This window comes from Phasianus colchicus, chromosome Z (assembly GCF_987193195.1).
Source record: "Phasianus colchicus chromosome Z, bPhaCol1.hap1.1, whole genome shotgun sequence".
In the NCBI taxonomy this organism is placed as follows: Eukaryota; Metazoa; Chordata; class Aves; order Galliformes; family Phasianidae; genus Phasianus; species Phasianus colchicus.
This window is the reverse complement of record NC_143476.1, coordinates 16677201-16688701: the sequence shown is the minus strand read 5'-3', so window position 1 is coordinate 16688701 and position 11501 is coordinate 16677201. Positions and strand designations below refer to the sequence as shown.

The 11501-nt window shown below is 48.8% G+C and overlaps 2 protein-coding genes and 1 long non-coding RNA gene across 6 annotated transcripts in view; 2 read left to right on the top strand and 1 right to left on the bottom strand.

The window, feature by feature from the left end:
- Positions 1–481: 481 nt before the first annotated feature.
- On the bottom strand, positions 482–2160 carry LOC116241706 (uncharacterized). Of its 2 annotated transcripts, none has more exons than XM_090132086.1 (4): positions 2111–2160; positions 1183–2010; positions 1022–1090; positions 482–923 (listed from the first exon to the last, which is right to left on the bottom strand). In XM_090132086.1, exons 1-4 carry the CDS (start codon positions 2115–2117, stop codon positions 745–747), a joined length of 1083 nt encoding a protein of 360 aa, XP_089988212.1. In that variant the 5' UTR covers positions 2118–2160; the 3' UTR covers positions 482–744. The 2 variants fall into 2 exon arrangements, with proteins under 2 accessions (XP_089988212.1, XP_089988213.1); XM_090132087.1 differs by having other exon boundaries at positions 1022–1087.
- Positions 2098–4942, top strand: LOC149912666 (uncharacterized). The gene is made up of 3 exons (XR_016462092.1): positions 2098–3787; positions 3864–3959; positions 4534–4942. It is a non-coding gene; the product is annotated as an uncharacterized LOC149912666 (long non-coding RNA).
- Positions 4943–5644: 702 nt separating this feature from the next.
- The window catches only part of CAMK4 (calcium/calmodulin dependent protein kinase IV), a 139086-nt gene continuing 133229 nt past the window's right edge, over positions 5645–11501 (top strand). For all 3 annotated transcript variants that reach the window (XM_031609914.2, XM_031609913.2, XM_031609915.2), the window contains exon 1: positions 5645–5904. In XM_031609914.2, the coding sequence (XP_031465774.2) occupies positions 5783–5904 (122 nt within the window). In that variant the 5' untranslated portion in view covers positions 5645–5782. The remainder of the gene's footprint in view (positions 5905–11501) is intronic.

Here is an 11501-nt window from a genome sequence, read left to right as displayed (position 1 = left end):
CTCACCTGGGCACTGCATGATGCCCTGCAGCCCCATTGCTGACCCCAGGTACCATCACTGCTCCCCCCCACCTTTAGGGGCTGGGAGCTGCCCCCTGGACAACAAGCTCGGCCTCTGCCTCCCAGTGGGTTCTCAACAGGCCTGGCTGCTCCTGGGCACCTCAGCTGTTTCCTCTGCACTCTTCTTCAGGAGATGGCAATGGCAGGGAGTTATGGTGATGTACACCATCAGTGAGGAGGAGCTGACTGAGGAGGGGAGGGGATTTTTGAGGGGCGGGATGGGGCCGGTGGGGCAGCCCTGGAACAGGGCCCTTTGTGCTGCCCCGTCCTGCCCTGCAGGTGGGCACGGGGGGCTGGGAGGGCTTTGGGGCTGCATGAACGTCTGCAGGCAGAGGTGTAGCAAAGAGAATACAAAACATTTAATAATTTGAAATAATTTAATGTAATTTAACATAATTGAACATAAAATAACATAAAATATCATAACATAACTTAATCTAATGGAGTCCCACATTGTCCCCATCTAAGGCGTTGTTGGTGGACAGCCCAGGTTTGGAGGGGAAAGGCTGTGGCCGGTGCTACTGCCCCTGGAGCATTGCCGCTGCTCTGTGTGCGCTGCGGAGGCCAGCGAGGAGCCCAGAGCTACAGGTAGCCTTATTTGTTGGCCATGGCCATGTCTCCTGCTGCACCATGCTGGCTGGTTTCTGCAGACGCTCCCATTTGTGCTGAGCCTACCCAGCTTCGCCTAGCACCGGCGTTTCGGTTGTGAAGCATCCTGGCCCTGCGGCAGCTTCCTCTTAGTGCCTTGGATGCTGCCAGTGCGCTGCTGGTGCCTGCTGTTGGTGTAGGTGGGCGCTGGGCACTCGGCCGGGTGATCCATAAACAGATCATCCATGTGCGGGACCTCTGTTTTGGGTGCCACTTCTGGAGGAGGAAGAAAACCCCCACAGGGGTAATGCCAGCTTTCCCACACCCACTCGGTGCAAACACCCCCCTGCCAGTTCTGCTGCCCCCAAACTCACCATTGTTCATCCAACTCAGGAGGTCATTGATGTCACCAATGTCCGCTGGGATGTCTGAGCTCATCACTGCTGGAAAAGCAAGAACATCCCCCGTGAGGCAATGCCACCTTTCCCACCCAGTGTGGACAGCCTGCCACCCTCTCTGCAGCCCCCAAACTCACCACCTGAGTCCAGCGCTGTGGTGCTGCAGGTGAGCGGAGCCACGGTGGGATGGGGGCACACGTTGGTGGCTGCTGCGTGCCCCTGGTCCTCCGTGAGCACCATGGCATCTCCAAAGGGCTGGACCACCACCTGCTCCCTGCTGGCGAGCAGGGTGCAGGGCACGGGGAGCACCTGCTGCTGCACTGGTTGTCCTTGGAAGACTGTTGAAGGGACGGGGCAGCCGGGGGCCTGCAGCAGGCAGCTGCCTGCGGGCTGTGGGGGCTTCCCACGCAATACAGCCCCAGACCTCAGCCCCATCTGCTGCTGGGGCTGCAGCGTCCCTGCTATCCCCTGGTAGCAGTGAGCAGGGGCATTGGGGGGAGGCATACCTGGCTTCATCCCGCCAGGTAGGAGCATGAGCAGGGGTAACTGCTGCCCTCCAGGTGGGAGCTGACCCACAACAGTGGGCAGCCCCTCAGGTGTGAGCTGGATCACAATGGGGGGCACCCCCGCAGGTGGCAGCTGACCCACATTTGGAGGCATTCCCCCAGGTGGCAGCTGACCCGCCGCTGGGGGCTTCCCCCCAGGTGGGAGCTGAACCACCATTAGGGGAAGCCCCCCAGGTGGGAGCTGCACTCCCTGTCCCGGGACACCTGGTACCCCAGGGCAGACAGAGGCCTGAGGCACCATGTCGGTGACATTGGAGACAGGGAGGGGTTGAATCATCACAGGCACTGCTCCACCAATGGTGGGCTGCACTGCAGCAGTGGCCGGTGGAGGCACAAAGGATCCGGGAAAATGTGCGTCGGGTGTCGGAAGCACCGTCAGCATCCGTGGAGAAATTCTCTCTGTGGGGAAATGCCCAAATGGGCGCTGGGGTGAGATCTGGGGCACTGGGATCCCCTGGAGGGCCGCAGTGCCAGGAGCAAGAGGAATCTGCTGCCTTACCTGCCATGGTAGCTCGAGAGTGGCAGTGGAAGGTTCCGTGACTGCTGGGGTCAGCCCCTCTCCCTTGAGCTCACAGTGCCCCTCAGTGACCCGTACGGCCCTGTGGTGTCACAGGCATTGCTCTGTGCCTGCCCCACCAACACTTAATGTGGCTGCTCAGTGCAGCCTTCCATTGTTTCAAAGGAGATTATAAAGAGCAGGGAAATGAACTTTTTGTATGGCGGCAGTGATTGGACAAAGGGGGAATAGTTCTAATGTAAAGGAGGAGAGATCTGAATTAGATGTGGGATGGGATTCCGTCCCACTGTAACAATGGAACATGTCCGAGTCCTCCGCATGAAACTGAATGTATATAAGTACACAGGGCCAGATGATATCCATCCCGGGGTTCTGAGAGAGATGGCTGATGTGGTTGCTAAGCCGCTCTCCATCATATCTGAGAAATCTTGGCTGTCCGGTGAAGCTCCTTGTGGCTGGAAAAAGGGAAACATTGCTCAAATTTTTAAGAACGGGTGAAGCCAGTGAGCCTCACCTCTGTGCCTGGATCATGGAGCAGATCCTCCTAGAAACTATGTTAAGGCACATATGAGACAAAGAGGTGATTCGAGACAGCCAGCATGGCTTCACCAAGGGCAAATTGTGCCTGACCAATCTGGTAGCCTTCTATGATGGAGTGGTGGCTTCGGTAGATGGGGGAAGGATGATGGAGGGGGTATGACTGTTTACGAGGGTGGACAATGATAGGACAAGGGGAAATGGTGGACAATCTCTGACAGAGTGCTTATTATATGTAACTATGTTTTCAACTTTGGATATGGACACTTCGTACCTTCAATAAGCAACCACAACACTTTCTTTACATGCCTATGGGGCAAACCATTTTTATTTTAATAACCTGAATATAAATGCTGGTTGAAGGCAGTTTGTTTAAGAAGAAATATTGGCCTAAGATGGCAAGGCTAACATACTGCTTCTTCAATACACGTACACAACTTACAAACAATCTGTTCAAAACTCTGGACAGAATTTGCTTGTTCTTGTGTTTTCTTCCCAAGATCTAGCTGCTAGAACTGTATGAAAAGATTAGAAGCAAAGTTCAAAAAGTTCTTGTCCTGTATTTATTTGTGAAGGAAATTCAGTGAACTGTGAACTGCTTATACCCAGTGTAGTGATGACTGTACAAAAACGTAACATTATTTCACAAGGCAGAATCACAGCCAGAGCAGGGCAGAAAGATTACCAATCCCATCTCCACCAACACACCAGATAAACATTCTGCTTTAAAATTAATTTGTAAGTGGTAGAATAGGGGTAGGAGGTTGGACAGTTCCTGTCTTTATTTTTGTGTTCATAAAAACTGCTTCCTTTGCAAAAATTGCACGCCTTCTGGACTTGCATTTTTCCTCTGAATTTGTAACCTAGGTTTGTTGTCAGGAAAACTATAGTATTTGTGTCTCCAAAATAAAATTTCACACACAGCATGCCATAAATACATAAATGAGGTTTCCTTAGCAGTTTAATCTCATGTCCAGTAATGACATTGCAAATCAGTGCATTGTGAACAAATCTCTGACACAACCAGAGAACCTCATGTTTGAAATGCTGCCTCGGTTCTCTGATGGCTGAAAGGGGCATTCATGTACTCGTCACACACAGTGTGCAACCTGAAGACTTCAGGTGCATATGATTATATTTACATTTTGCTATATTATCTTTTTTTCTTCTTCTTATGCTTCTTTTTCTTCATTTCCAGGGAAGATTAAGGTGCATATTATGAAACATTTCTTCTCAGAAAGAGTAGTGATGCATTGGATTGGGCTACCCAGGGAGGTGGAGGAAATCCCTGAAGGTATTTAAGTAACATGTAGATGTGGTACTGAGGAACATAGTTAGTGGGCATGGTGGGGGTGGATTGATGGTTGGAATTGGTGATCTTAGAGGTCGTTTCCAACCTTAATGATCCTGTGATTCTATGGAGTTTCTGGAGAACAAGGCCAGTCAGTTTTAAAGTATTTGGTTGTCAGTATGGTGTGACCCAACTCACTTTGAGACAGGATTTTAAGGGAAGTCAGTGCCTTTCACATGAAATCACAGAATGGTTTGGGTTGGAAGGGACCTTTAAAGATGATCTAATTCTATCTAGGTAGCCCAGTACATAAAAAGATCTGCTGCTGCTATGCCATTAACAAAGAAAGTCCCATAAGAAGCATATCTAGAACACCTGAGATATGACTCTGATAAAAAAAAAAATCCACTAAAACTGTTCAAAAAAAACCCACATATGTACCCTATGGATTACAGAATATGTTAGATATGTGACTGAACAAATATACAGTACAGAACACAGTTGCCTTGTAGCACACTGATTGGCCATTCTGTGAGCGTATGGGGTTTTCACAAGCAGTGGCCGTTCCTTTTCTCAGGAGATGTGTCAGAAAATGCCATGAGAAGAGAGAAGGAAATGTCACCTAGCAACCAAAGCTCTATGAAGAAAAGTTCCATGGTCAGGAGAGAGAAGGTGAGCTGTGGCTAGGTGCGGGCACGATCAGCAGCGAAATGCTGTGTGCCCACTGCCAGCCCCAGCCTGGTCAGGATCTGCGTACCCTGGGTCTGAGGGGATTCTGGTTTTCAAAGCAGGGCTCAGGATTACTTTTTTTTTTTTCACTCTTCCCAAGATTAGTTTGAAAATGATGCAATCTCAAACCGCAGTGGGGATCTGTATTTAATTTTAAAACAGCAAGAAGTTAACTGATGGGAAAGGACATTACCTGTCTTTTGTCTCTCGTATTTCTATTTTTTATCCTTCCATTTGAAAAGGCCAGACCAACAGATGTTTTTCCACTATCTGATTGAACAAAGGGCTTTTCTTATATATTATTTTTATTTATATATGGTGTAGCCCTTTGATGAATTAAGAAATTTAAACTGGAGATCATTTGCCTCTGGGTTAGGGAAGGAAGAGGGGGAACAGCAGGAGTCAGACTTGTTTGCAGGGGGAAAACAAGACACGTTGAGAAACACGGCTATACACATAGGACGCTGTGCTGTAGGTAGGGAATTCAGCGCTCAGAAGCAGGCGTGTGGCTGAGGACGGGAGGACAGGACCCGACGTCGGCCTCCACATGGCCCGTGTGCAGGGGTGCGGCGGTGAGTGCGCGGCACGGCGGGGCCGTGAGCGGCTGGTGCGGTACATGCGATCTACACACGGCTGCTGCTGCTGCTGGATCTCACCAGCATACCGACAGAAGCTGCCTTCGCGCCGACGCTCCTCGCTGGGATCGCTGTACCCAGCGATACAGTACGCTACATCCGCATGCATCTCATGAGTTGCAGATTTCATAACCTGCCCGGAGTGCCACTGCAGCACGGCAATTTCATCTCCTTACCCGCCTTCCAGCTTTGCGCCGGGAAGCCGCATCGCTCGCCTCCCGCCGGCCCGCGTCCCAGCGCCGCCGCCCACCGCCCAGCCCCGGCCCCACGCCCACCACCGGCAGCCGCCGAGCCCCCGCCCTCGGCCCCGCGCCCCGCCCCGGGCCCGCCCCCCAGGCTGGGGGTGCCGCTGGGAAGCCGTTGCAGCCGCTGCTCCAGCAGCCCCGCCGCTCGCAGCCTGCAGCCGGCGCGGAGCGGAGCGGGGGACCGCCAGGTAGCCGTCCCGGCCCGCTGAAAGTCACCATGCCCTCCACCTCTGCCTCTGCCTCGGGCTCGGCCGGCCGCCCCGCGCCCGACTACTGGATCGACGGCTCTAACAGGGACACCCTGACCCACTACTTCGATCTGGAGTCCGAGCTGGGACGGTGAGGGGGGAGGCCCGGAGGGCGGCGGGTCCGGGGAGGGACCCCGCGTCGCTGGCTCGGGAACGCCGAAACTTTGGCGTACGCGGAGCCGCGGGGAGGTGTGGCTGCGGGCGAAGGAACGCCGCCGGGGGTCGGGCTCCGAAAACGGGGGTGGGCGCGGGGAGGTGGCAGCCCCGGGCTGAGCCGCGGTGCGCGTTCGTCTTAGTTAGGTGCCGTGTAGCGGCGGGCTGCGGTGCCCTGTTGCGTCCCCTCCGTGGGAGGGAAGGCGCCCCGAGGTGCTGCCTGCTGCCCCTCCCTCTCTCCGTGCCAGACCTGCAGTCCCCGTCCCACCCCTCGGAGCCCCTCAGCCTGGGTGTCAGCTCACAGCCCAGCCATCGGCTGCGAGCAGGCCGCTGTCATCCGCGGACTGCAGTGAGTCCTGCCCTGGCGCTCCTGCGTGGCGGCTTAAGGGTCCCAAGCCCTCAGTTTGTCTGTTTCCTTCTTTCTTTTTTTCTTTTTCTTTTTCTTTTTTTTTTTTCATTTTCTGTCAAATCTGAGCCCCATGTGAGATTCAGGTTCTCCCCCTCAAAATACAGATGTTGGTTTATGTTGAATTTACAGGTAGAAAATAACGCTTTTTAAAAAGTAGTGGAGATGGAAAGCATTAAAGCATTAGAAAGAATCTTGCACCAGATGACTTGAGTCAGCAAATCAGTGAATAATAGCAATCATGAATTCTAACAACAATCATTATTAAAATCCCAGATGGCAGTGGGAAATTTGCAGGTGATACTATGATTCCTTGGCACATTTCTTTTCTGAGAGGTCAATGAAAAGTATTGCTGTGAACACACCTGTATTTGCCTACTGTAGCTAAAAGGGGCAGGAGAAGCTGTAGGAACACAATAAAATATTTTTCTTAGCTTGCTGGCTAGGTCTCAAGCATTTGCTGCTACGTTTTTGCCACTATTGTGACTCAGATTTAAACAGGATCTTATACCCTTTCACAAGTTTATACATTATCACACATCTGTGCAGGAACATGAAAATGGAGGAGGAAGTAGTCAGGTCGGTTTTGTTTCCAGAACTGACATAGTAGTGCGCATTGCTGAGCAACAGCAGTTGATAACAACTCTATCACCTGAATAAGTGCTGCTCTGTGTGGTTTGCCCGGAGTCCTTTCAGCATATCTGCTAAAGATTGTGAGCTTAGTTTTTGGAGAATCCATAGTGGTGATATGACGTGCGTTCATCTCCTCGCCTGAGAAGGGGATTAAAAATGTTGACTTCTGAGGACGTCAAGTCCTTAAACGCTGCAGTATAGTGGGGTTTTCTACCTTGCAAGGTATCGCAGAAGGAGACCAAAGCAGTGCGCACTCCTCTCAAAAGGCAGAAAGATATTTATTGATATAAACAAGATGGTAATTTGAGCAATGATAACAGCAACTTAACAAAATTCAAAATGACTAAATATCCTTTATTATTTGCTACATAGAGGGTAGGGGGTGCATAATGAATATAAAATCAAATCTTAGCAATGCTAGTGTAACTTAAAAACAGTAAATTATTTACCAAGGATCTGTTAGCAAGGCATAACCATGTTCTGAGTGAATCTCTGCACCTTGAGAAGTATCCCTGATCAAGGGGAGATTCTGGTGTGCAGAACACTCTCCAGGGGGTTCTTTGCCTGCTTATGGGGTAAGATGACTGACTTGTAGTCGTACAACTTAGAATTGGTTCTGTTGAAATAGGTTTCTGTTATTAGGTGTCTGAGCACCAGTGGTGAAACTTTGATTGTTATTAGTCCCAAGGATAAGGTCTTTCGCAATTCATTATATGCACTAGGCCTTGGACATAATAACCAGGCAGAGTGGGGGGCAAGGAGAGCAGCATCATATAAGGTGGGGCATAGATGCTGAAACCGTAACAGGAGGTTTGAGTGAGAAACAACCACACCCAACTAGGTGAGATATGAGCCACTAAATCTGCTGGATAGAGGTAGGCAATGAGATTTGAAATAAAAGCAGAATGCAAACGGGAGAATATAACCATCTGAAACAACCTGAAAGATCATGGGGTACTGGTGGGACAGAGAATTCCAAGGTGTACGTGTTCCAAGGGGGAATTGCACCAGTGGTTTAGCAGGAAGATCTTGGTCCTCAGGTCCCAGGGTGAACCTAGAAACCTGTGCGTTGTGTGCTAGCATCCAGAGTGCTGCTGCAAATCTCAGACCTCTTCCAGTAGCTCGGGTGTGTCAGTTGCTGTTGGTAATCTTACATTTGGCCTTTTAATTTGGAAGTGAGTTTGAGTACACCTACAAAGCATACTCAGGTTAGTGGTGGTGATGGTGTATCTAGATGAGGTTGAAAAATGTGGTTAAATCATCCTGTTAGACGCAGTAAGACAAAGTAATATATTAAAATTAGTATCAGGAGGTACTGTCCTAAAACATCTTCAAGATGCAAGGATTGGCGTATGTCTTTTGTCAGACTGCAAAGGTCTCTAATTGGACAGCTGTTGCCAAATATGGGAATCCCCTTGGAAGGAGACCTTTCCGCAAAATGTGTCTGCCAAATCTCTTAGCCATTGTAATCAGTAGATCTTGCTCCCTCGCCAACCCTGAAGAGATGGATTTGGGGGTGCTGGTTGATGAAAGATTCAGTGTAAACCTGCAATGTGTGCTTGCAGCTGAGAAGGCCAATCATATCCTGGCTGCATTAAGAGAAGTGTGATTAAGAAGCTGGTTGAGGGAGGTGATTTTGCCCCTCTACTCTGCTGTCCTGAGGCCCCACCTGGAGTGTTGCATCTGGGGCCCTGAACACAAGAAGGACATCAAGCTGTTGGAGCGGGTCCAGAGGAGGGCTACGAAGATGATCAGAGGGCTGAAGCATCTGCCTTATGAGGATGGGCTGAGAGAGTTGGGGCTCTTCAGCCTGGAGAAGAGAAAGCTCCGGAGGAGACTTTGTAGAGGCTTTCCAGTACCTGAAGGGGGTCTACAGAAAGCTGGGGAGGAGCTTTTCAGAAGAGCAGGTAGTGACAGAACAAAGGGAAATGGCTTTAAACTGGAAGAGAGTCGATTTAGACTAGATATTAGGAAGCAATTCTTTACTATGACGGTGGTGAGACACTGAAACAGGTTGCCTGGTGAGGTTGTGAATGTCTCCTCCCTGGAAGCATTCAAGGTCAGGCTGGATGGGGCTTTGAGCAACCTGGTCTAGAGGAAGGTGTCTCTGCCTATAGTAGGAAGTTGGAACTTGATGATATTAAAGGTCTCTTCCACCCCAAACCATTCTATGATTCATGTATGGCGAATGAAGGAGTGATGGGAAGAGATTGGGAATCTCAGCTCTAGATTCACAGGGGTCTATAGTTCTTCATAGACTCATAAGTAAAGGAGATAAAGAGCGGTATTTGCTGATCATAAGTTATGAAGGGTTTTTAAAGACAACGCTGCTTGTGGGGAAGTGCCTGTGGGGAAGGAAGACATTACTGGACTAATAGGATGTTTAAATGACAAATGAAATTTAGTTTAGATGAGTAAAAGCAGATGGAGAGAAACCACTAAGTTGGATGTAGAACAGTGTCTAGTTAGGTGATGGATCTCATATCCACTGGATACTGTGGATGCTGTAAATTTACAAGAGGCAGCATGGCAGGTTTACTTTAGAGAAACCCATTGAAACTAATTAAATATAAAATTGCTAATTATTGAACTATAAGTCCTTCAGTGTTAAAACCATATTCTTTGACAGTATTAATATAGGTTTGCTCTACCCGTGTTCGTCTTGAGGCATCTATGTTTGGCCACTGTTAGAGACAGTGTTCTGAATGAGACTAATATTTTGAACCAGGACACCTATTTTTACGTGCTTCTTTGCTTGGCTGCTTTACCTGTCCGTTAGTCCATTTCTGAACTGCTGTAAAGATGAAATTTTGGTCTTTGTTTCACAGAATGTATGTCTTAGTTCGCTGAAGGTGGATATATTGGTGACTTGTGGATTTTTTTCAGAGTGTACGTCAGCTGAAAGATTATTTTTCACACTCTTGGAAAAATATTTTAATAATTTTGGGTTCTAAGCTTGTACATTCCATAAAGACTAAAACATTTTGTTAGCCATTTATAACTCATTCAGTATCATTTGATACAGTGTTTCTGAAATTAGGATTGGTATAACAGTACTATATGAGGGAAGAAGTAGTTCAGTAACAAATATTTTAATACTCAGAAATATTTCAAAAATTTCTCTGTTGAAATTGTAATTAATATTTTACTTAGTATGCACTTTCTTGCCTAATTGTGTCAAACTTCATTATTGTTTGATTTGAAACTGCCAAATGTTATTACTGCAGGTGTATTGCAGATATATTAAATGGTCAAGAGAGGTTGGAAGTATTTTCTATAAAATGCTTAGCACTTTTAGTTTTGCAAACAAACACAAAAGAAAATTAAAAAAAAAAAAAAAAACAGAAATGTTATGAGAATTTTTCTTTGTGTAAGAAGGATGCGTAGAGTTATCCAAAACCACCTTCAGTTTTCTGATCCTTGCTGAACGCCTAAAGATTCTCTGTATTTGTAGTGTGCCTTGAATTGATAGTGGTAGCTGAGTCATGGGTGCCTTGAGGAGTTCTGAGAGAATTTAAGTCCAAAGAGTGGATTATACGCTATGAAGACTGCTGTGGGAGTTATGCCTTCTATTTTACTGGGTAAAGAACTGGCTAGAGGGCTGTGCCCAATGGGTAGTAGTCCAGCTGGCGACCCGTTACAAGTGGTGTCCCCCAGGCCTCAGTACTGGGGCCTGTCTTGTTTAATGATGACCTAGATGAAGGGATTGAGTGTATCCTCAGTAAGTTTGCAGGTGACACCAAGTTGGGAGGTGGTGTTGGTCTGCCTGAGGGTAGGGAGGCTCTTCAGAGGGATCTAGATAAGCTGGATCGCGGGGCTGAGGTGAATGGGATGATGTTCAACAAGGCCAAGTGTTGGGTCATGCACTTTGGCCACAGTAACCCCTTGCAGCGCTACAGGCTTGGGTCTGAGTAGCTGGATGATTGTGAAGAGGAAAGGGACCTGAGGGTACTGGTTGATGCTTGGCTGAACATGAGCCTGCAGTGTGCTCAGGTGGCCAAGAGGACAGACGGCATCCTGGCCTGCATTAGAAATAGTGTGGCCAGCAGGAGCAGGGAGGTGATCATCCCCCTGTACTCAGCACTGGTGAGCCTGCACCTTGAGTATTATATCCAGTTTTAGGGCCTTCACTGCAAGAAAGACATTGAGGCCCTAGAACATGTCCAGAGAAGGGCATTGAAACTGGTGAGGAATCTGGAGCACAAGTCTTATGAGGAGCAGCTGAGGGAGCTGGGATTGTTTAGTCTGGAGAAGAGGAGGCTTATTGCACTCTACAACTTCCTGTAAGGAGATTGTGATGAGGAGGAGTTTGGCTTCTTCTCCCAGGCAACAAACAGGACCCGAGGAAGTGGCCACAAGTTGCACCAGAGGAGGTTTAAATTAGACATAAGGAGAAAGCTTTTCTCTCAGAGAGTGGTCAGGCACTGGAATGGCTGCACAGGGAGGTGGTGGAGTCGCCATCCCGTGCAGTGTTCAAGAGGCATCTGGATGAGGAG

Excerpts from the sequence above, each read along its gene's own strand:
- LOC116241706 (XM_090132086.1), bottom strand. Across the intron at positions 1,091-1,182 it reads CACAGCGCTGGACTCAGGTG|CAGTGATGAGCTCAGACATC; the intron begins GTGAGTTTGGGG and ends TTGCTTTTCCAG. Across the intron at positions 924-1,021 it reads CCTGAGTTGGATGAACAATG|AAGTGGCACCCAAAACAGAG; the intron begins GTGAGTTTGGGG and ends TTCCTCCTCCAG.